We start from the raw sequence: 26,581 nt of genomic DNA, 5'->3' as shown, positions 1-26,581 counted from the left end.
AACATGCGAAACGGAATTTTAGCAAATCTCTGATACAACAATAATTAGTAAAGAGCTGTTCTCCTCCATATTACACCAACACTTTTAGCAAAGCCGATATATATATTACTCATGCAAAAGATTTTACCTCAAAACCTTTTAAAAAACTTTTGGCCTTCCCCACCAACTTTAATAGTTATTGTGAAAGGCCCATAATAATAGGATGAGAAAGAAGGAATGATATGTTTTATCTTTGTATGCATTTTTGTGTGTCCTATATGTATTTGTATCATGAAAATGTCATATAATCTTAAGTATTTGCATAGTCTTTTGTATAGATAAACTTGATCATCTGTGTTAATATTGTATAACCTGCAAGCTCCACATGAGATCATATGGCGTCATTAATTGTTTCCTTTGATTTTATTAATAATGCTACACATATGAACCCAGATTGGTACACATGCAAGTTTCCAAAGAAGCTCGAAGTTGCTACGAATTTGATCGGGCGCCCACCTTCTTTCATACAGCATACACGAAAAAATAGAACTAGTCTTGATATAACGGAATCGATATCCACGACGCGCCTCCCAATCTGTGAGTCTATAAATAACGCCGGGGAAAACCCATACCGATATACATGATGTAAAATCCACGATTAAGGTAAGATTCATTACTATATTAGCTTATGGAATGAGTTGTTTGATTATTGTTATGCTATTTATAACCACATCATTGTGCTCTAACTATTTATTAATAAGACTTATATGTACAATTATGAGGAGCGTAAAGCACCTGCTGCTATAAACTGCCTGCTTGAGTTGACTGGCTGGCCTTATCAAATATCGGGAGGAATTAATGAAGTTTATATTCATTGTAATATAGTGTTGCATCTCCCTTCCTTACAAACAAAACTAGTTATCATATATTGATCATTACATATATGATTTGATGACAGTGATCGCTGGTGCTTCTCATGTTGGATAATTCCTTGACATCAAAATACCTGCTGTCACTTAGTGTTTTTGCATGTGTAACCCAAGTGCTTTCAGCAGAACAGTCTTGTTTTCCCTGGTAAATAGATCAGTGCCTATAATTTGACAATGATAATCAGGAATAGCTATTTTGGGTTCGAGTTTCTGTCCTCTAAATAAACATGTGTTGCATTTTACACGACATTGGTAATATCAGCCGATGTTCCTGGCCAAAACATAACAGCTCGGGCCGTTCTTAGACATTTCTCATCTCCCTTGTGATCTGCTTGAATGATGTCAACCATATGAGACTGCATTCATTTGGGGATTATTATTTTTTTCCCTTTATGACTAAACACTCCTACCGTTTATTCCAGGTTATTTCTCGATTTTGGCCCATTGTGAACCAGCGATGGTAATTAACTCACCACGGAAGTTCCAAACGTGCAATATCTGGGACGGACACACTTTCCTAGAGGTTGGCCAACCTTGTTTCAACATTCTTAAAGTCTCATATTGACTGGGTTTGTCCTTCATTTCATTCAGTTTTCTGTCAGTTTCTTGTATAAAATGCGCCATACGTAGACATATGTACATGCCTGTCCCAATCTCATTAAAATCAGATCCCCAATACACGCTTCACGACGTTACGCTATGTGGATCGATCGTACATTTATAACGTAATGAAATGAAGTGAACGTCACGATATGATTTTAATGGGATTGATGCATGTCCATGCATTGTGACAAATCAGGGAACGTTTCATTTAGAAAGTTTCTGCTCAGTGTGTCTGCAACTGGTACTTGTTTAGATGAGTAATGTTTGGTGTCAAGATAATATTTCTGTAGCTGAAGTAGCATACGCTGCAATAGTGCAGGAGTTGTGTTGATATATGTTTTAAAAACAAATGGTCAGTTTGCACGTTGACCTTGCGACCCTAAACAAAATGATGGAACCACTTGCCAGACGAACAATACATAAAATGTATAGCAAACAAGTCCTTATCAATTAGTGTATAAATGACCTCAGTTTGTGTCAGTGATTTTGGTGTATATGCAAGTGGCTTCCTGTCTTGCATTATGGTTACTTTGAAACTTGCGGTGTTAATGGTTAGCTTCTGTCGTAATACTTTATAGGACAAAACCTGATCCGGGTATGTGGTGACTTGTTTCATTCTGTCAAATGCATTTCTTTGTGGAGCTTCCTCCCCAACAGAATTCAACATCTTTAGGCAGTAGTTGTCTCAAAGGGGCTGTTACATCTTCCAGGTTTGCGGCAAATATTGACAGATAATTTACCAGCCTTGACCTATTATGGTTTCAAGTTCTGATTTATTTTGGTAGCTTCATTTTCTGTATAGCCTATGTTTTTGAGGTTGAATTTTTCAAACCTTCTGACGTGAGAAGTTGAACAAAGTAGTCTTCTTCTGATACCCCTTCCTCAAGTTTGGTTTCGTTAAAACGAATTCCCTCATCATGAGACATGTTTAGAACTGAGTCATGTTCCTCTCGATGACCCATACACTAGTATATCATCCACGATGACAGCCACACCACTAAGACCCCCAAGACAAACAGGATCATCGCTTGACTGCAAACCAAAGCTCGGACAACACTACCCGACGGTGTGTGCGGTGTGTTTTATTGTACATATGCTCGTATATGGTATATTTTACTCTTTTGGCGTCATCTGTAGATCTGCTTGAGTATTTTGGTTCATCCACAGGCAGCAGAGCTTTGATCGGATCATTGTGCGTATATAGGTGTTCTGTTTACCGAACCGGCAAATGATACGCCGTAAGAGCCATTCTGTGACCATACCTCGAATACATCAACTGACAGAACTGTTACTCCACCTGAAATACAAGCCCTTTTAGGTCCACATCAGAACGACACGTCCACCAATGGCAATGTTTATACCAGTGAACAAACCAGTACTAATAAAGACAACAAGGGAAAAACTACATTAACACGTGCTTACTTATTCTTAGGGTATTTTGCCAGTATAAAGGAACATTCTGACTCTGGAACATTTAAACTCTTGCCTTTAAACATGTTCATCGTATCGTCATTCCGTTATATTTTTGGCTATTACGTTCCATCTATATGACACCGCCATCAAATTTGGTACGTTATATACAAAACACTTTTTTCATTTATCAAAAGGTTTAAAATGCTTCTTCATTGCTTCATATTTGCTTGGCAGTACATTTCTAATAGAATTTGTTTACAAAACAACTTATGGCCAATGTCAGCCGCTTGTCATTTCATAATACACAGGTAATATAGATGCATCTGAGGAATAAACTCTACTGAAAAATAAAACGCTAATAACAAGGTTGAGCCCAGTGTTTATTTTAGGGATGCAAACGAATATTCGAATATTCGATCGAACGTTTAATATTCGAATAGCAAAATTGGTATTCGAATATTCGATGCTTTTTGTTTGGTAAATATAATAATAAACCTTTTTCTTACATCTGTGCTGTTGTATATATTAGCATGTCTTGTTTTTACAACGATTGGCCCCTAAATGCCAGAGGCGTGACGTGATGACACTATACCGGTACACGCGTCATATGTTAATTAGGGACACATAGTCGGAGACTATAAACAGTACCCTTAATTTTACAAAAACTGGCTATAAGACAAGTGGCATCAAACAACTTTCAATTATTTTCGGTAAATTCTATAGACCATTATTGGATAATAAACGGAATCGGCAACCAAAGTGGTGTCATGGCTGTCAATTAAGCTGTGCAGTATTGCTCAAATCGCCGTAATGATATGGATGACATGTGCTAGTTATATGCTGTTTTCCATGTTTCGATATAACATTCGTGCTTTGAAATGTAACTGTATAGAATAGCAATTTAGGTCATTGTTATACAATAGATGGGTCAAAATTCAGGGTTATTTTCGTTTTATTATTTATCTAATTTCCGAGTAGGTTTGGTGTTTTCGTAGTTATATTTAGTAGATGTCAATCCCAGAACGAGGCCGCTCGTCCTACAGAACGACCCGTTGGTGCATCATGACATTCAACCAGGCATTTACGATCTTCGCCTTTTTCAGTGGCTATTGCTTTTGTTCGATATTTTTGTAAATGGGGAATTTCATTGCCAATGTTTGGAAAAATCAGGGTCTTTCGCGTATACCGGCTACAACGAAGAAGGGTTAAAATGCCCCGGCTATTACTAAAGCAAACAATAAAAGTTGTTTACTACATTTCTTATACATTCATATTGGTAATCGAATATTCGAATATTCGATCGAAAGAATTAACGAATATTCGAATATCAATTTTGCCATTCGTTTGCATCCCTAGTTTATTTTTAGTATATAAGCTTGTTTAATGGCAAACGTTTTTGTTAAAGCTTAATGTGAAGTTACCATTTATTGCTTTATAAACATGAAGAAATTGAGGATTATGAGATGTTTCACTGAATATCTTTTTTTTTATTTTGTCTTAACGGAAAAGGTGTTTTGTTTTCATGGCTTACACCCACTGAATAAGATGTGGTATTCAAGTACCAGAAAATGTTTTAGCGGGCATCTCGGATATGAATATTGATTCTCTAACCTAAATAACTAAGGTTAATGTTTATTTTTGGTTGTTTCAAATTTATATATCATTAACATCTATCGAACACATACACATACTTGTGTTATTTAGTCAGCAAGTTTCTATTAAGGTGTTACGATCAAGCATATTCAAATATCATTCTTAATCTGTGATAGGTGCTGATATTGTCAGGACGATGGCCGGGCAGAGATTCGGTTGACTGTAGTTAGGGATTGACCCAATCATAGGCGCAACAATGTCTTTGTATGCTACTGTTCCTGATAATGTCAGCAAAATCTAGTAATATTTAATATAATTTATACAACTAGAAACGGCCGTTGTAAGTACTTTTTCGAAATTTAAATCTTTTATATGATTTCATTTCTAGGTCACCAGTTCATTGTTATGTTTTGTTATGTTATGTATGTTTGATATCGATGTCGGAAAATAGCTCACTGAGCTAATGTTTCTCGTTATCATATACCCGACGCTAAATAAATAAAGATTCTTGTATCTTGTATCTTGTATCATACACTTTTAACTGTCATTGAGATATTGTTGATTCCTTGACAGTATCATCTTTGGTTCATAGTAATAAATGAGGTTAGCGTCCACTGTAAACATGTCTGGATTTTCAAACAAGGTCGCGTGACTTACATGCGGCTCCTTTAACCGGCGCTACTTAAACTTTATGATCACGAGCTTCCACGACTGGCGTCCGGGTTCTCCTAGATAGGACGTTTATTGAAATTACGAGCTATTACGACTGGCGTTACGGTTCTCCTAGATTTATAATATTTGTCATGATTTTTCGATCCGGAACGGACACACATGATATATATTTTTTCTAGCATACCTTGAATTACACTTTTTTTGTGAAAAATGTATAGAAAAGCGCAGTTTTGTAAATTTCATCAAAAAGCACGTGCGATGATGTAAGCTGACGTCATGACGCGCATTAATATTTATTCACTGCATACGTCAAGAACATCCTTCAGTATCACGTCTTTTAAGGGTTATTTTGTTTTGTTTTGTAGGTGTGTTTTTGTAAAGTTAATAGTTATGGAACTCATCCATTGAAATCTCATAATTATGGTTACATTAAATGTAAAATAAAAGAAATGAAAAGTATTACGTCACAGCGCGTGACTCATCTGGCATGGGGGGATGCCAGATGGAGTTTTCCAGCACGGCTGAATTCACCGGAAATGCATATCCGATGTGCTAGAAAGGACGTTTATTAAAATTACGAGCTGTTACGACTGGTGTCACGGTTATCCTAGATAGGACGTTTATTAAAATTACGAGCTGTTACGACTGGCGTCACGGTTCTCCTAGATAAAGTCGAGTCACATTCGACTAGTCGACTCCAGTCATATTGGAGTAATGTTTTCGTTAATCGATTACGTCACATGACCGATGCGTTATATCAAGTATAATGAATGAGACCAAAGGCAAAACATAATTATGTTAGAAGTCGTTCAGGTCACGGCTAAGGTTAATTTTATAGGGTACTACGCCATATACTAAGCTGATAACATACATGTAGTCGATATTGCATAACTGGTGCCCTAACATATTCTACGACCTTATTTATTGCATTTCCGGCTTTGAATATCTCATTCCGCCTTTAAAATGGTTCAGTACCTTGGTTTCATATATAAACATTCAAAACATAAACCGTCACAGTAAATGCTGATGATATGTAACAAGGTAAACTATATAATGAACGAGTGTTTAATAGCACGATCAATTCAAAAAGTGGGTTTTATGAGGACACTTTAAAATGATGAGATTTATGCTGAAAATGTACGGCTAGTATTGCAAACCTGGTTTTAAGTGTTCTCATATACAGCTGTAGGCGATAAGAAAAGGTTTTAGTTGCCATCATTTTAAATAAATGTTACGATGCGTCAGTGAAGTAAGTGAATCTGAGACAGTATTATAATGAAGGAATGGAATAAATTCAACTGTGTTTAAGACGCATACTATATAAAAAAGAAGTTTCTATGGAAACTACGAAAGACAACTACATAATTTGAAAGTAAAAACTTCCGGTAAGTTAATTTTACTAGTGTAAAAAACTAGTTACCGAGTTTTCTTTCATTCTCGTATTTTTTTTGCACTGATCCGTTTACCTAAGACTATTATTGGTTGTTAAATCAATACTTGCTAGCTTTCTTATTTTCATTAGGCCACTCCTTTTTTATTTTTTGGTTTACAAGAATTTTTGGAAAAAAGGTCCACCGGGTGGTCGAAAAAAAGAAAAGAAAAAGGTAAACAGTCACAACACATACTCTTAAAGGGTGAAAATCAGAGAACATCATAAAACATTGAAAATTTATATCACTTACTTAACATTTTTAATTTTTACTACTATTAATGCATGTTTTAATACACCCAAAGTTTCAAAGTTCTATTCAACACACAGTTTAAATCTTACATACTGTGCATATAAAACATCAATGAAATTGACTATAAAACATGTTTACATGTATAAATTATATAAGATACATTGAATATCACTCAGCAAGACATTTGTTTAGCTTTAAGGGTATGCTAAAGCAAAAGTGAATACAGAACACTTAAAAACTGACCAATATCAAATTGAAAAAAAAGAGAAGGCAAATTTTACGCATTAAAATACACAAAAATTGCACTGTTTTAAGACAATACATTACATTTTCTAAACATTGTTTCAGTTATTTCAATATTGGAAAATGTCAATAAAGTGAAATAATTACCAAATAAGGAAGTAACATTTTATGAAGACATTTGAGCTTTAATATTGTGAAAACAATTTTTGAAAAACTAAAAAACAAACTAAACCTAGATTTGTGTTTTAAAATCCCTTACCATGCGGGGTCCTAGTTGTGTGTAACCCGATCCATGCTAAGTCCGGATATTTTCGGACCGGGATATTTACCATGGGATGTTTACCAAATTCATTTCAAATTCAAATCTTGCAGCAAATTACCACATCAGTACATACAAATCAAAAAGCAAAGTAATACATCTAGCATGTGGCTTAACTCTTTGTACCAATGATAGCAAACTGACAGTGAAATCCATAATTATGTATCGGATTTTTTCTTCTTCTCTTAACTTCGCCATTGTGTGTATACATGCGTTCACAGGGCATCTATACTTCATGCTTGTTGTGTTTTTTCATTTTAAAGAGTATTCCTTGGTTACAACAACAAATCTCATTTATAGTGAAATATCAATTTTATTACAAATTGAAATGGACTAATTCAAAATATTTTTCCGTATTGTTTTATCTAAATGTTTTGCACACAACTCCCGGCATTAGTAAATGTCATTGACACATTTGTTCAACTCTTTCATTGTTTTTACTCTACTATTAACCCAAACTTGAATACACATGTAATCTAGAATAACCACAAGCTTTGCATTGACTCAATGGCAAGAATTTCCAAACCATTTTGTGATTTAAAATCCATAAACACCACCGACCGAGCTTGTGAAAGTAGGTCACCGGTGTTATCTTAGAAACTTTACTTTCGATTTCACCACTCACACTTAGTGCACTGTTTTTTTATATTTAACCATAAAATGCTATAAAATGTTTTTTCTCACACATAATTTACAGATATTTGTGTCTACTAATTCCATGGCAGCCGCTGACACTTTTTATTTTTTTTATCTATAAACAGCAATATTTTCATGAACTGAATCGGCAGGGGAAAACAACAATCACGTGAAAGTTATTGTTTGTGTCGGCTGTTAAATTTGCCAATGTATATTGCTATTGCTATTTTAACAACTCCTGCTTTTTTTAATTATTATGTCATACAAAGAATGACTGCTGTCGTAAATTCTGCCATTGCGAACGGCGCTGCCTCTACTGCATTCGTACTCTTATAAATTCTTTTTTTTTCGTTTCGCACCTAACTAAATACGGTCGGGAAAATAGTTTTGAAAATAAAGTGAAATTCATTTTTTATTTTTTTTGTACTTTTCGAAAATTTAGACACGCCGGTTTTGTAAACCAATTTATATAAAAGTAGTGACCTTATGGTAGTATTTGTTTCACCTTAGCCATTCACGGTACTCCTAAATAATAGGATTATTACTGGTTGTTAAAGCAATACTAGCTAGCTATCTTTATATTCGTTAAAGTAGTATTGGTTCATCTTAACCATTTACAGTACTCATGAATAATAAGACTATTATTGGTTATTAAATGAATACTTACTAGCTATTTTTATTTTCATTATAGTAGTATTGTTTCACCTAAGCCATTTACACTACTCATAAATACTAAAGTCTATTAATGAAATCACCATAGATTAAATTTACTTGTTAGAAAGGTATATATATCTAGATAGCAATAACACTGCCCAGCGCCAATTCCCGGCCAACTTAAATTCTTTTTAAGAGCTTTAAGGCCACTCCTTTTTTATTTTTTGGTTTACAAGAATTTTTGGAAAAAATGTCCACCGGGTGGTCGAAAAAAAAAAGAAAGAAAAAAGGAAAAAAGAATAATAATCTAGAATAAACACAAGCTTAACATTGACTCAATGACAAGTATTTCCAAACCATTTTGTGATTTAATCTCCATAAACACCATAAAATGTTATAAAATGTTTTTCTCACACATAATTTACAGATATTTGTGTCTACTCATTCGATGGCAGCCGCTGACACTTTTATTTTTTATCTATAAACAACAATATTTTCATGACCTAAATTGGCGGGGAAAAACAACAATCACGTGACAGTTATTGTTTGTGACGGCTGTTCAATTTACCAATGTTTATTACTATTGTTATTTTAACAACTCCTGCATATTTTAATTAATTATTTCATACAAAGAATGACTGCTATCGTCAATTCCGCCATTGCCACCGGCGCTGCCATAACAGTTGACTGGCTCACATGCTATTACTATAAATTGGCGAATACGGCTACGGAACAACAAACCAGTCGAGACTTACTGCATTCGTACTCTTATCTGTTCGTTTTTCTTTCGTTTCGGACCAAAATCAATACGGTCGGGAAAATAATAATAATAATAACTCCCGGCATAAGTAAATGTCATTGACACATTTGTTCAACTCTTTCATTGTTTTTACTCTACTATTAACCCAAACTTGAATACACATGTAATCTAGAATAACCACAAGCTTTGCATTGACTCAATGACAAGAATTTCCAAACCATTTTGTGATTTAAAATCCATAAACACCACCGACCGAGCTTGTGAAAGTAGGTCACCGGTGTTATCTTAGAAACTTTACTTTCGATTTCACCACTCACACTAAGTGCACTGTTTTGTTTTATATTTAACCATAAAATGCTATAAAATGTTTTTTCTCACACATAATTTACAGATATGTGTGTCTACTAATTCCATGGCAGCCGCTGTCACTTTTTATTTTTTTATCTATAAACAGCAATATTTTCATGAACTAAATCGGCAGGGGAAAACAACAATCACGTGAAAGTTATTGTTTGTGTCGGCTGTTAAATTTGCCAATGTATATTGCTATTGCTATTTTAACAACTCCTGCTTTTTTTTAATTATTATGTCATACAAAGAATGACTGCTGTCGTAAATTCTGCCATTGCGAACGGCGCTGCCTCTACTGCATTCGTAATCTTATAAAAAAATTTTTTTTCGTTTCGCACCTAACTAAATACGGTCGGGAAAATAATTTTGAAAAAAAAAGTGAAATTCATTTTTTTTTTTTTTGTACTTTTCGGAAAATTAGACGCGCCGGTTTTGTAAACCAATTTATATAAAAGTAGTGGCCTAACTGGCTATTATGGGAATCCCATTCCTAAAAATTGTATATTCTTTTCTTTTAGTGAAGTTATATTATTTTGGCTATCTAAACGTTGAGTGGCTTTGATGAAATAAAATATGAACTTGTAACAGGTTAACTCTTTCCTTCTTGCCACTGTTCAGTAATTCCAAAATAGTAGGCAATTGTAAAGGTTAGTTTTGATGAGCTCTATTTACCAATACATTATGTGATTCTTTAAAACTGAGGCTTATAAAGATGCACAGGGCAAAGTACATGAATTCGGAAGTGTCTACGCATTGTTGCATGTCTTATATTACGGTTATCCCCCTTGTTTATAAAGTTGCCACTATTGCATATTTTTTTTTACATACTAGATGTTTATTACTTCGTATCGCGGTTTTTATGTTTATTCGCACACTTAAATGACTTATTTACATTCACAGACAGTGTTACGTGTTAAATTATTTTGCAATAACAATATCTCTTTCCATCACTGATGATCAGTGATCCAGAAATAATTTGATTTGTTCGGTTGTACTTTAAATTGTTTTTTTTCTCGTTCGTTGGTTTGCTTGAATCGCTCAGTTGAAGTTCGTGCAGGAATCCTGGAATCATAGATCATCATTTCTTTTTATTTCAGTCCTATCCGTTGTCACTTACCGTTGGATCCGAAGAAGTCCGTGAATGATTTGTATTTAAGAAGCTACTCCACTGAAGGTATAGTACATATCTTTCGGCTTTCCAGCTTAAATGACACATGAACGCTTGTATGCCCAACAAACTTTCTGTGGTTTTTACACATCAGACCGAAAATATACAACGGTTTCGAGAGGGAATAAAGTGTAACAGGTACACTGAAGAAACATACGAGTCAACCGTTTAACTTTTCATTTTTCCTTTGAAATCTGGACAACTATCCAGGTATTTCACAAAAAAAAATCTGTTTAAATCCCTTGCTACGGTTGACCTCAGTATGGATTTCGACGTCCGGGAAGAATTGACCGGTGTCCGGAGGAGCCATTTGTAAGGGCTGGCGTTTGTTATTTCCTCCCAAATATGTTGTTCATTATATACCATACTATAAATGGCTAGCAAAATACCTATGTAGTCAAACGTACTATGAATCAGTCAAACTTTATTTATTGTTCTATTTTTATTTTAAATAGGTGGTCAAGATTAAACGTTTGTTATGACAATCAACAATGAAACCACGTCGAGAGATAGCGACTCCAAATTGCACACAGACGAGGCCATTTCTGGCATTGAGAAGACGCCAAAGGTACCTGACGGTGGATGGGGATGGGTCGTATGCGCAGCCTGTTTTCTCGTGCACTTACTGATAGATGGTCTATTTTACTCTTTTGGTGTCATATATGTAGAGCTGCTTGAATATTATGGTTCATCCAAAGGCAGCACAGCGTTGATTGGATCATTGTGTCCAGGTGTATTGTTTCTGATCGGTGAGTAAGATGTTTCGTTATCTGTGACAAATTTAAGGTTTGCTCTAATCTGTTAGCAAATTACAGAATCGCTCTTATTGAGACTTTAACGAGGTCAATTTCTTAAACAATAGTTTTCCATGAATATTCAAATGTCAACAGTGAATTTTTGGGTCATGAATAGAGTGGTCAAATTGTAAAGAAAACTCAAATCATGGTTTCCATCTTCTCGGCCATGTTAACCCGTAGAGTAATCAACTTATCCAAACTAAGAAATTTAATAAATACAGAAACAAGCATTTTTGTAAACAATCAACAGTACTTCATACAATTTATCAATCATCATTCTCGTAGTGTTTCTACGCGGACACTATTATAGTAAATTCCAAAGTAATATGCTAATGTTCACTATTTTTAAGGTCCGGTCGTGTCTATTTTGGCAAGGAAGTATGGCTGTAGACCGGTTGCCGTTACTGGTGCTCTGGTGGCGTTTGCTAGTCAGATTGCCAGCATCTTTGCTCCAAATATGCAGTTTCTCTACTTCTCACTTGGCGTCATGACAGGTTTATCTTTAACAACTTAACTTTGTAACGTAACTAATGCCAGTAGAATTTGTACTACAGAAATAATTATTCCTTGTGTCCGACTTTAAATTGATTTTACCACAAACCTTATGGATAAACGGTAATTCAATATAGTTTAGTATTTATTTACAAACACATAAAGGCAAAATACCCACGAGTACACATATATGCTGATGACAAACATATTTTAAAATGTAGCAAAGGTATAAGGGTAATACACTAATCTGTATGTATTGACATTAAGTGTTGTCTTATGTATTTCTTGTTAAATCGATGTCCGTTGATACATTTGTCATAAACAAGATCATAGGAAATGTTTGGCTGCTTTGCCAGCTGTTGGATTTCCTTATGGCAATATCATAACAGATTATAGGTCGTAAATATTACACCATAATAGACAAAAAGAATGAAATCAAGAATTGTATACTTTTTCAGGATTTGGATATGGGTTGATTTACCTTCCATCGATTGTGTGTGTTGTAAGTTACTTTGACAAACGTCGATCTCTTGCAATAGGAATTGGCGTCAGCGGGACTGGAATAGGAACGTTTATATTTAGCCCCATTACTAGTCTACTGGTTCAGGAATACGCCTGGCAAGGGGCAATTTTAATACATGCTGGACTGCTCCTAAATTGTGTAGCTTGTGGTCTGGTGTTTGTGCCACTTGAGGAACATGAACCGGTTTGTGAGAACAAGGACAGTGTTGCTTTTTATGCTGAAAAGGACGTCGCACTAAAGGTGCAAAATTGTCGAGTTGATTTAGAAAATTGCCATTTAGAAAAAAGGCAACGTCACCATGCAGAGTTTACCGAACCGCAAAATGATACCTCTTTAGAGATCATCTGTGGTCATACGTCGAAAGAATCCGTTCAAACAAGTGCTACCTCACCAGAAATCCAAGCCCTTTTAGCGCCCTATGACTACAACGACACTTCCGCCCATGACAATGTTCATACCAGTGACCTAACCAGTACAGATCACCCAAAGAACAACGCTGAGAAATCTACAATATCATGTGCTCTCTTATCCTCAGGATGTATAACAAGTTTAAAGGAACATTTTGACTTTAAAATATTTAAACTAGTGCCTTTCAACTTGTTTATGGTATCATCATTCTTGTACAGCCTCGGATATTATGTTCCATATATATACCTGCCTGACATGGCAATATATTGTGGTAAGTTTCATATTTACACGTATAATTATACATACAACATACTAGTTTTATTTATCGAACAGTTTAAAAACTTTAAAATAGGTCTCGTATATAGTATACCTTGCATCTAATGGATAGTATACATCTTAAGATTTAGATGGAAAAAACTACTTCATTCAAATAATACTTTATCATTATACAAAATGAGTAATGAGAACGTATGACTTTGCTGACATATTGCCAATTAAGCCAATATAATACAATGTTATTAATTAGGTGATTTCATTTTGGCCTAGTTATTTCCTTTCGGGCTCAGGCAAATTCAGCTAACCTCGGACAAATAACTGGGCCAATATGAAATTACCTAATTAATAAGTATTTTATTAATTAACTATTACCGTTTTGGTTAAAAACATTCTTATAACTTACCTTTAGTTCACATTGAAGCCGTATTTATCCCTTATTCATTCATGGTGTCTACTTTTCTAGACTTGACTTTGCTGATTTTGACATGCATCCTTTTAGTGACATTGCACATACTTATGAATAAAGCACTGTACATTGTAAAGAAGCATGTCTTTTCGTCTTATTTTGTAAATCGTTTGCCAAAACGTCAAATGTTTTACCTTCGTCGTCCATTTTATCGGCGTACACAATTATAATAGTCGTAAAATCCACCAACGGGTTAAATACAACTGTTATATCAAACCGTACAAAGTGGTTCAATCATTCAATAGGTTCAAGTATTCCAAATAAAGTTACACGAAGCACAATTTTTTTTTAAAAGTCGGTAAACGGAAAACAAAATGGCTACCTTTAAAAAGCAATTTCAAGCATATTTTTCATATTAGGCGAGTTTCGACAGCCAATGAAAATGGCCCATTTCTCAAATCCTATATTAGGCGAGTTTTGTAGCCAATCAGAACGGAGGAAACTCATATTAGGCGAGTTTTGTTGATATTGGCCGAGTTTGGTCGATATTGAGCAAATTCTGGCATATATTGTCTTCAATTGTCTGGTATTGATACCGCAGTTGTGTCTGTATCTCGTCAAATACGTAATAGTTGATTAATTAAGTATTCTATAACTGCGCATGATTGTAAACAATTTAATTGAAAGAAGTAATTGCTTTATATATGACCAATAGAAACAGTGCAATATTATGTTAAACATGCGGTATATAAAGAAAGATATATGAAACCGGAAACAATTTATAGTATGTGTTAAAACATACATACAATACGAGTTATAGCCAATGTTATTCACTTTAATAGTTCATAATAGGAAATTTTAATCATCTTTGTTGCTCCTTTCAGGTATCGACGAACTGGACGCTGCCTGGCTCCTCTCAGTTGTTGGTATTACAAACACCGCTGCACGTGTTCTGTTTGGCTTTCTCTCTGACCGGAAGTGGGTCAATCGGTCCTTATTATATAGTACGGCTTTAATCATTTGCGGCTGTTCGACAGTGGCAGCACCTTTTATGAAGTCATTCTGGTCTCTGGTCTTGTACTCGACCTTATTTGGAGTGTTTGGTGGTAAGAGTTTTCTCAGACATCAACGTGACAATTTAATATGTTTTCAGTGCAAAATGTTACTTTTCAGCGGAAATTTCTTTCCAATTATTACGTGTCATAATGACGCCTGAAGTAAACAACTACGCATGTGCTATTTGCTGACATTTATAAGAGCAGCATTAATAAAGTCGGGTTAAATTAATATTTTTTACGTTAAAGGTATACAAGAAAAATATCTGCCATGCATTTATATTCGGAGCGGAGGGGGAAAAGACGCTAAGTTTCCGAATATGCCGATGTTTTCGCCCAGCAAACATGTGCATTGTAAACGTATTCTATTTCAAATTTTATAAGTGCAGAACGCTATGGTTATCTTACACGGAGTATGATATTATTATGTTCCCATTTTCCAGGCGTAACTATATCGCTTACCTCAGTATTGCTGACAGACATTGTTGGCATAGAGAAGCTATCAGACGCTTTTGGAATGTATAGCTTTATCTCAGGGATATCTGTGTTCGCCGGTCCACCGATAGCAGGTTAGTATCACTGAAAAAATGAAATGGAAATTACAGGCACAAGCCCAGCATTTAACATTTTAAACACAAGTTTATGCTTGTTAAAAGGCACGATGATCACATCCAAACTCAAGAACACTTCTATACGTACAAACAGACACAGAAATCGGTACAAATTTATATATATATATAGTATCTTACGTTTGCTGTACATGTATTCAGTGAAAGTAATCTTATGTCACTGTTGTTGCTCCTCAGGTGTGTTGTACGACATCTCAGGAAGCTACATGGTCCCCTACGTTGGAGCAGGCGTTACTATAGCAGCGAGTGGAGCTATTCTTCTTCTTATCCCATTGTTGGATAAGAGGTCTAATTCAAAGAAGCAATAAATGAGATTATACTCTTTTATGATATCTCATGAAGTTACATTGTTTTCTACCTCGGAGTAAGCGTTACTATAGCAGAGAGTAACGCTATTCTTTTAATTCAATTGTTGGATGTGATATATATATCTAAATAGCAATAAATGTAAATATACTGTATTTTATGATATATCATGAAGTTACTTTGTTCTCTACGTCGGAGAAGGCGTTACTATAGCAGCCAATGGCGCTATTCTTCTTTAAATTCCATTGTTGGATAATAAATCTACATCAAAGCAGCAATATGTCAAATATGTTGCTAGTCTGCTTTTGATTTCATTGTTAGATATCGACATCAAAGTAGTAATGAATAATGAACATATACTGTATTTTATGATATCTCAGGAGATTCATTGGTTCTCAACGTTGGTTAGGATATCTACATGTTAAAGTAGCAATTAATCGGGGATATTATGACAGGACGCTTACCTGTCGTCCTTAAACACATCCAGCTCGGTGTGTCATCAATTCAGCACTAAATGAAAACATACCGAATGCACCTTTCTGGTCTTATTGTAGCATTTATAGACAATCATTATCACTGTATGACATCCATAAGTTTTTTTCAATGAGGAATAAGGCCATCCCGTTGAGCACTTTGTATAAACGAACGTAAATTCTGTTGCACGCTATAATGAAGCAAGTGATCGGACATAGAATTAAAGCCAGTGACGCCATTCCGTAAAAATAACGTTATTTACGTAATGAAGTTGCATTCGTATATGTTTTTATATGTTTTTAATGTAAAAATAACACCATTTAAGTAGTTAGTTTTTTTAAAGAGTTTTAAGGGATTTTTTTTATTTAGATCATATACTAAATGATGTAGAAAATCACATTAATACACGCTGATGATATCGATGTTTACCAAGTTTTATGAACTCAAAATATTCATCGAGACGAAGTGTAAATATTTGCATAATTGTAGGTTTTTATGAACTTATTGGAATCGTTACCCGGGTCAATATCCTCGTCTGTTGATAATAATTTGAATTTCCATATAGTATATTCGGCTATATCTTAAAACAAATTAAAACAATAAAATACTATCATAAACTTTTACACGAAACAATTTTTATAATATTAGTATGATAAGACGCTGCCGCATTACCCGCTTATGTGTTGAAACGGTAGGACAATGTATCGTATGTATATGGAGAACAACCCTGAATCATATCTGTCTAAGCCCTATATTTTAATGCATTTTCGTAATAACGTAGAATAAGTAGCAAAGTAATTTCATATTCATTTACATGTGCATCACTTTGGATTAACAAGCAATTCCATAAATCAGAAGTTTAACTTCATTTTTCCTTGTTGTCTCAACTGCCCTAATGTTTGTACGATATCTTACCAGAATATGTTCAAACACTTGTAGCATTTAGGACTGCTATTTCAATCTCAGATATGGAAACTGTGTAGATGTGCCATTTGTAAGAACAACTAAATAAGGGAAGAACTGTTTCCGCTTTGAGGCTAGATATGGAGCAGCCTCCCAAAGGATATACAGTGCCCTCGAAACTACCAAGGGCGTTTTTGTTGGTAATGAACGAGTTTTGGTTTTATATCGGTTTCACGAACTGTGCATTTGTTGTAACAGTTTCAAGTAAAATGAAAACTAGTTTATCGTTTGTTTTAAGAAAAACTAAAATGGTTTTTAAAACTATCGAAATCCCTCCAGATGCAGTTTCGTCGGTTTGTTCTATTCGAAACCTAGTTCACTTTGTAAAACAACAACATGGCGAATAGTGTTCCAACACGTGTGTTTTAACACCATTTAGTTCAAACAGGCAAACGGCCATTGAAACTATATTCATAACCATTCGTTTTTTACTTTAAACAAAACTTTCGAAATAGGTTTCCGGACCGCCGGAACCATTGAAACCATAACTGAAACTAGTTTGGAATCCACAAAAGCGCCTTTAGAAGGCTGATCTGCAATTGCACAAGTCCCTCTTGTAAATGCTCAATGTGCAAATAATCTTTTATTACTTCTTAATAAGAATACATTAGGGATTATTAGGTGTCGAACTGAAAGTTTTTGTCATAACGGAAAATAAATGTTGTTTTCAGTGTGATCGTTTACAGCCTGTGGACCAGATGTGGACCAGCGGGCATCTTGAATATAAATATTAATTTTCAAAATTAAATAACAAAGGCTAATGTTTATTTTTTGATTGTTTCAAATTTATTTATCATTAACATCTATCGAACACAGCAACACATAGCAAGTTTTTATTAAGGTGCTACGATCGGGTGTATTTAATTAACATTTTTACACAGTGGCAGTTGGTGATATTGTCAGGACGGTGGCCGGGGCAATATTTGGATGGTTCACTGTAGGTAGGGATGACCCAATTATAGTAGTAACCAAAAACCATCCAATCATTACTTTCTAAAGATCTTTTCTAGTAAACCTACGTAAACAAATATGTTATCAATAACATTTCTTTACCATCACACATAATTATACCATGCTGCAATTCCCATGTACGAAATGCTACTTACAACTTTGCTGTTTAAAAAAATATATATTATATTATCCTTAATTTGTTCCCTTGAAAGAACATTTTGTAGTGGTATGTCAACTAGTTCATATTAATGTTTGTAATTGTCTGAATGAATATAGTTAGAAACGGCTTCGGTAGATATTTTGTCCCAATATGTAACCAGATCACCAGTTCAATGTTATGTTTTCTTATGTATGTTTATTATTTATGTCGGAAAATAGGTCATTGAGCTAATGTTCTAGTAATCATATACCCGACTCTTATTTAAGATTCTTGTATCTTGTATCTTGTATCTTGTATCATATATCTTCAACTGTCATTGCGGTTTTGTCACTTCCTTGACAGTATCATCTTTGGTCCATAGTTCTAAATATGGTTAATGTCCACTGTTAACATATGATGTCTGATTTTCTAACAAGGTTGCGTGACTTACATGCGGCGCATTTAACTCAAACGTTAATTAAAATCATGAGCTGCTACGACTGGTGTCTAGGTACTCCTCGTCATATTCAAAAAGTCGTTCAGGTCACGGCTTAGTCTAATACTACGCCATAAACTAAGCTGATAACATAGTTGACATTACAAAACAATTTTGGTGTCCTCACATATCCCAAGACCTTAGATATTGCTTGTCCAGTTTTTGTAGTTTGCGATATGAGTATCACATTCCGCCTTTTGAAAGGGTTCGGTACATTGGTTAGATTAAACGGCACAGTGTATGCTTATCTAAACATGTTTTACCTATTTTGCGAGTGCTTAAGCGTATGACCAATCCAAAAAGCGGGATTTATGGGGATACTATGACATGATAATGTTCACGCTGAACATGAATAGCTAGCATTTCAAACGTGTTTATAAGTGGCCTCATATATAGCTTAAGCGATAAGATAAGGTTTAACATGCTACTATTTAGAATAGTTGTTACGATGTGTCAGTGAAAAAGGTGATTCTGAGACAGCACTATAATTAAGAAATAAAAGAATTAATACAATTTCAACTGTGTTAAAGATACTTGCTTTTATCAAGGAAGAAGTTTATATGGGAACTAGGATAGACAACTTCAGAACTTGAAAGCAATAACAGTAAGTATGTTTCTTGTGTATCGAATATTAGTAACTTATTATTTCACTGTGTCGTATTTTTGCACTAAGACGATTATTGGTTGTATTGATAAATCAATATTTGCTAGCTATTTGTGTTCAATATAGTGGTATTGCTTCGCCTTAACCATTCACAGTACTCATGCATCATAAAACTGTTATTGGTTGTTAAATCAATGCTAGCTAGCTATCGATATATTCATAATAGTGAATAATAAGACTATTATTGGTTGTAAATCAATGCTTTTTAGATATCTTAATATTTATCATAGTAATTTTGTTTTTACCTTAACCATTCACAGAACTCATGTTTACTATTAAAGAAGTCATCATTGATAAAATTTACTTGTCATATATGGAGCTTACTGGTTACTGATTTTAAACTTGGCTGAACATGCTGTGTCTACTTCATCTACTTTTTTGTTTACATTTTGAGTGCATTTTTGTACTCCTGCACAAGATATCGTCACTTTTCCGAATACACAGTGGTTACGTTTAACCAATTTTATCTTTCTTTTAAGAAACGCCACATGGTTTTTTAATGTTAAGTACACAAATAAATTAGTAAATCAGTGTAATATCGCATTAAATTGGTCAATTGACTATATTATATAGGAATTCTATGTAGTATCCTTTAGCCTATAGTTACTGCGGCCGAGGAGACTGATTATACGAACTCTGTTTTCACTTGCTAAGGGAGAGAAAAGTTAATTGACTAATTGATACAGCTGAACATATTGTTACTTTAGAAGTTTGAAGTGTTTGAAGAGTGTCAAACTAACAACCATTCATAAACAACACGTACCTTAATCATTTAACAACTAAGTAATAGTGCGGTCAGTGATTCTATAGTAGTATGACTTTAAGATATTCTATTCGGAACCCATTCATTCCGTTTTTAACGTATATATGTAAGTTTAACCACTTTAATGACTTATAAACATATACAGTCAGTATAACTTATTAAATAAATTACCAATAGAATTACTTCTTTCCATCAGTGATCCAGAGATAATTTGATTTGTTCGGAAGTGTTTAGATTTTTTTTTCGCTCATCGGTTTGGTTAAACCGCATGGTTCGTGCAGGAAATCTGAAACATCCTGCATTTTTGATTTCCGAAGAACGAAGTCCTATCACAGTATACCCGTTGTCACGTACCGTTTGCTCGGAAGTAGTCGTTATTGATTAGAATTTTTAATGGACTACTCCACTTAAGGTATAGTACATAACTTTCGGCCTTCTCATATAAAGCCCGTACTGGTGATACTGTGGGTGCCAGCTTAAATGCTACATATACACTCGTATGTCCATCAAAATTATGTGATTTTTACAAGACCGAAAAAAAAACGTTCCAGAAGGGGATAAAGTGTAACAATTACACTGAAGAAACATTCGACTAAACTGTTTATCTTTTCATTTTTCCTGTGTTATCAGGACAACAATTCTAGTATTTCACAATCCATGTTCAAATCCCTCGGTACGGTCGACCTCAATATGGAGTAAGTTGTTTCTGGGAAGAACTGAACGTTATCCGGAGGAGCCATTTGTAAGAGCTGGCGTATGTTATTTCTCTCAAAATTTGATGGTCATTATATACCATACTACAAAGGGCTAGCATTCGACCTATGTAGTCAAACGTACTATCAATGAGGCAGACGTTATTTACTGTTTTATATTTTAATTTTAAAAAAGGTGGGCAAGATTGAACGTCTATTATGAAGATGAACAACGAAACCACACCGAGAGATAGCGTCTCAAAATTGCACACAGACGACGCCATTTCTGGTATTGCGAAGATGCCACAAGTACCTGACGGAGGCTGGGGATGGGTCGTGTGCTCGGCCTGCTTTCTCGTGCATATGCTGATAGACGGTCTATTTTACTCTTTTGGTGTCATATATGTAGAGCTGCTTGAATATTATGGTTCATCCAAAGGCAGCACAGCATTGATTGGATCATTGTGTCCAGGTGTATTGTTTCTGATTGGTGAGTACGTTTTTTCGTTATCTGTGACTAATACAAGGTTTTCTTAAGGAAGTGCCGAATCGCCCTTGTTGAGCGTTTATGGATGTCACTTTAATTCAAAATGTAAAGCGTGTTAATTATCTACGACAAAAAAGAGCTTTCCCTAAACATTCGAATTCGTCAACAATGGAGTTTTGGGTCAAAATTGGACTGGCCGAATTGTTTTAGAAAACGCCAATTATGATTTCGATCTTCTCGGACTAGTAAACCCGTAGGGTAATGAACTGATCAAAACTAAAACACGGAATTAATACAGAAACACCTATAATAAACAATCAACAGCACTTTATACTACTGTATCGTCCTCATAGTGTATTTATGTGGACGCTATTATAGTAAATCGATAAATTCGTCACCCTATGTTGGTAGCATTAACATAAACAAAACAATAATATTATAACAACTATAATATGCTTATTTTCACTAATTTGAAGGGCCGGTAGTGTCTATGTTGGTGAGGAAGTTTGGTTGTAGAGCCGTTGCCGTTTCCGGTGCACTGGTGGCGTCTGCCAGTCAGATTGCTAGCATCTTTGCTCCAAATATGCAGTTTCTCTACTTCTCGCTTGGCATCATGACAGGTTTATCCTTAACAACTTTATTTCGCAACGTAACCAATGCCAATACATTTTGTTTGACAATTATACTACAATAATAATTATTCCTTGTGTCCGACTTCATACTGATTTTACCACAAACCTTATTGTTGAACGATAATTCAATAGAGTTTATTATTTATTTACAAATACATCAAGGCAAAATACCCACGAGTACACATATGCTGATGACAAACATATTTTAAAATATAACAAAGGTATAACGGTATAAACTAATTTATATCGACATTATTTGTGTGGTTATGTATATCTTGTTAATCGATGTCCGTTGATCCTTTTGCCATTAACAAGATCGTTGTAAACGTTTGGCTGCTCTACCAGCTGCTGGATTTCCTTATTGAATTATCATAAAAGAATATAGGTCGTATATATTACGCCATAACAGACATGATGTTTAAATATCAAATTAAGAATTGTATACCTTTTCAGGTGTTGGATATGGGTTGATTTATCTTCCATCGATTGTGTGTGTTGTAAGTTACTTTGACAAACGTCGATCTCTTGCCGCCGGAATAGGGGTCAGCGGAACTGGAATAGGAACGTTTATATTTAGCCCCATTACTAGTCTACTGGTTCAGGAATACGCCTGGCAAGGGGCAATTTTGGTACATGCTGGACTGCTCCTAAATTGCATCGCCTGTGGTCTTGTGTTCTTGCCTCTTGTGAAACAAGAACCTGTTGAGAACAAAGAGAGTTTTGCTTTTTATTCTGAAAAGGACGTCACAATAAAGGTTCAAAATGGTCGAGACGATTTTGAAAATAGCCATTTGGAAAATGGGCAACGATACTATGCAGAGTTTACCGAACTGCAAAATGATACCTCTTTAGAGATCATCTGTGGTCATACGTCGAATGAATCCGTTCACACAAGTGTTACCCCACCAGAAATCCAAGCCCTTTTATCGCCCTATGACAACAATGGCAATTCCGTCCATGGCAGTGTTCTTACCTGTGAACAAACCAGTTCAGACCACCAAATGGACGAAAATGCCAAATCTACATTTACACGTGCCTGCATATCATCAGGATGTTTTGCAAGTTTAAAGGGACATTTTGACTTTGAAATATTTAAACTTGTGCCTTTCAACTTGTTCATGGTATCATCATTCTTTTATAGTCTCGGATATTATGTTCCATATATATACCTTCCAGACACTGCAATAGACGTTGGTAAGTTGTATTATAAAATGTATAATTATACAGAAAATTTAAAAACTTGCAAATGAGTTTCTTGTATATTTTTTATTTGATGGATAGTATACATCTTACATTAAAGAGCTGTCACGAGTCATCAGATAATAAAAACTGTTATTCAACGATCTCAAGAAATATTGTAGTAAGCATGCCTTTAGCGAACTTAGAAACGTATTTATATATATACTGGACGAGTTGAGTAAAATTGTGTATTATGTGATGAAGAGTGTGAGATTCTTTTTATCAAATGCGTTTTCTGATAGCTAATAACCAAAAACTACCTGTTTCACCCGCGTTGCGGATAAGCCGAATATCTCAAAGCAATGACATTTCCAGCGCTGCATGTATTGCTCAAAATAAATTAGAACTTAAGAAATATCCAATCGTTTTAATTCCATTCATAATAAGATAAACTAAGATGATATCCAATATTAATTACAATATAAACACTACACGTAATGCGTTTTAGTTGACACCAAACTAGTTTCAGTTAAGTTTTGAAGGGTTTCGCTGGTTTGGAAACCTGTTTCGAGAGTTATGCTTGATGCTTCAAATGCATGGTTTTGTGTACAGCTTCAACAACATGATGAAGCTTCTGCATGTAGCTGTTATGTCTGAATTTCGTCAAAACAATGATATCGCAGATGGTCGTTTGCCTGTTTTAACTAAACTGTGTTTCAACACACGTGTTGGATCACTGTTCGCCATGTTGTTTATTTAAAGTGTATTAGTTTTCGGATGGAAAAAAAAACGACGTAATCATCTCCGGAGGGTTTTTCGATGCTTTCAGAATCAGTTTCGGTTTTCGTTAAACAAACGATACAACTGGTTTTCATTTATTTGAAACTGTTCAAATAGACAGTTTGTGAAACCAATATAAAACCAAAACCGGTTTGTTAATAACAAGGACCCCCGAGGTCATTAAATACAATTCTGCTTTCTATTAAATTGTGATGTCATATCCGGTAAGATGACATCAGAATTTCGTATATGTTCACGACGTAAATTTCTTACATACGTACGCCTAAATAACGAAATTAAGTGTATCATATTTTCCTCTTAAGATTTTGATTGAAAATAAACTACTTCATTCAATTAATTCTAAATCATAACTGAGAAATGAGAATTGAGAAAGTATGACTTACTGAAATATTGCCAATTAAGCATTATTTTTCCTGAATATTGATATTATTGAATTATTTGAACACACACGCACACACACGCACACACACGCACACAGACACACACATAGATATGATAATTTATACATATATATATATATATATATATATATATATATATATATATATATATATATATATATATATATATATATATATATATATATATATATATATGTATATATATATATATATATATATATGTATATATATGTATATATATATATATATATATATATATATATAGATAGATAGATAGATAGATAGATAGATAGATAGATAGATAGATAGATAGATAGATAGATAGATAGATAGATAGATAGATAGATAGATAGATAGATAGATAACCAATATGTATAAATATATATATATATATATAGATAGATAGATAACCAATAGAAATAATGCTATATTATGTTACACATGTGAAATACAAAGAAAGGTATATTACACCGGAAACATGAAAGCATGTGTTAAAATATACCTTCACTACGAGTTATAGCCAATGTCAGTCAATTTATTGTTTCAAAATAAAAAAAAATCGTAAATCTTTTGCATATACTGTTCTCTTCTGAATTACTTAAATATACTCGCAATTGTATGTAGAATGACGTCGTTGCACTAAACATTTAGTGGTTTCAACCCACAGTGCACATTTGAATTTAAATCAACTAGGTTGCTTCTTTCAGGTATCGACGATCTGGACGCTGCGTGGCTTCTCTCAGTTGTTGGTATTACCAACACCATTGCCCGTGTTCTGTTTGGTTTCCTTTCTGACCGGAAGTGGGTCAATCGGTTCTTATTATATAGCACGGCTCTAATCATTTGCGGCTGTTCGACAGTGGCAGCACCTTTTATGAAGTCATTCTGGTCTCTTGTATTGTACTCGACCTTATTTGGAGTGTTTAGTGGTAAGAGTTTTCTTAGACATTTACATGACAATTTTGAAAGATGTTACTGCTAACGTTGGAATATGATTTAGTGCAATATTACTTTTCAGCGGTAATTTATTTTCAAATAATTTCATGTCATGGTGAATGACATATGGTAAAATAAGTGCGCACGCGCTATTTCGTGAATTATATAAAATCAGCATTTGCAAAGTCGGGTTTTATTAATATTAAACGTTTAAGATTAACACGAACACTATCATGTATTTATATGCGGAGCGGATGGACAAAAACAGAGCGCTTGGATTATTTAAAATTTGGTAAATTATTATTATTATGTTCCCATATTCCAGGCGTAACGGTTTCGCTTACCTCTGTATTACTGACAGACATTGTTGGCATAGAGAAGCTGTCAGACGCTTTTGGAATGACTAGCTTTATCTCAGGAATATCTGTGTTCGCAGGTCCACCGATTGCAGGTTAGTATGACTGAAATAATGAAATGAAAGTTACAGGCACAAGCCCAGCGTTTAACATTTTAAACACAAATTTATGCTTGTTCAAAGGCACGATGGTCACATCCAAACTCAAGTACAATTCCATGCGTACAAATAGACACAGAAATTGGTAAAAAAATAAATATATTAGTTTTTATGATTGTCACACACGCATTCAGTGAAAGTAATCTTATGTCACGGTTGTTGCTTTCCAGGTTTGCTTTACGACATCTCAGGAAGTTACATGGTTCCCTACGTTGGAGCAGGTGTTACTATAGCAGCGAGTGGAGCTATTCTTCTTCTTATACCATTGTTGGATATGAGATCTAATTCAAAATAGCAAGAAATGAGAATATACTCTATTTTATGATATCTCATGAAGTTACATTGTTTTCTAACTCGGAGTAGGCGTTGCTATAGCAGCGTGTGACGCTATTCTTTTAATTCAATTGCTGCACAAGATATCTACAACAAATTAGCAATAAATGTAAATATACTGTATTTTATGATACCTCATGAAGTTACTTTGTTCTCTACGTCGGAGAACCGTAACTATAACAGCGAGTGACGCTATTTTTTATAACTCAATTGTTGGAGAATATATCCACATCAAATTAGCAATAAATGAGTATATGCTGTA

The 26,581-nt window shown here is 34.5% G+C and overlaps 2 protein-coding genes across 3 annotated transcripts; both read left to right on the top strand.

The window, feature by feature from the left end:
• The first annotated feature begins 624 nt into the window (after window positions 1–624).
• On the top strand, window positions 625–15,997 carry LOC128220238 (monocarboxylate transporter 12-like). 2 transcript variants are annotated; one of them, XM_052928544.1, is made up of 9 exons: window positions 625–642; window positions 1,331–1,431; window positions 10,932–11,008; window positions 11,458–11,751; window positions 12,150–12,293; window positions 12,750–13,493; window positions 14,789–15,010; window positions 15,403–15,528; window positions 15,766–15,997. In XM_052928544.1, the coding sequence occupies exons 4-9, from the start codon at window positions 11,481–11,483 to the stop codon at window positions 15,894–15,896; spliced, it is 1,638 nt and encodes a 545-aa protein (XP_052784504.1). In that variant the 5' UTR covers window positions 625–642; window positions 1,331–1,431; window positions 10,932–11,008; window positions 11,458–11,480; the 3' UTR covers window positions 15,897–15,997. The 2 variants fall into 2 exon arrangements, with proteins under 2 accessions (XP_052784504.1, XP_052784505.1); XM_052928545.1 differs by lacking the exons at window positions 625–642; window positions 1,331–1,431 and adding an exon at window positions 6,467–6,574.
• Window positions 15,998–19,457: 3,460 nt separating this feature from the next.
• LOC128220239 (monocarboxylate transporter 12-B-like) lies at window positions 19,458–26,581 on the top strand. Its single transcript, XM_052928546.1, has 7 exons — window positions 19,458–19,521; window positions 21,233–21,526; window positions 22,000–22,143; window positions 22,609–23,349; window positions 25,244–25,465; window positions 25,798–25,923; window positions 26,157–26,581. Exons 2-7 carry the CDS (start codon window positions 21,256–21,258, stop codon window positions 26,279–26,281), a joined length of 1,629 nt encoding a protein of 542 aa, XP_052784506.1. The 5' UTR covers window positions 19,458–19,521; window positions 21,233–21,255; the 3' UTR covers window positions 26,282–26,581.

Source organism: Mya arenaria, chromosome 15, assembly GCF_026914265.1.
Source record: "Mya arenaria isolate MELC-2E11 chromosome 15, ASM2691426v1".
NCBI lineage: Eukaryota > Metazoa > Mollusca > Bivalvia > Myida > Myidae > Mya > Mya arenaria.
Note: the sequence above shows the minus strand (reverse complement) of the source record. Positions and strands in the feature narration are given on the sequence as shown.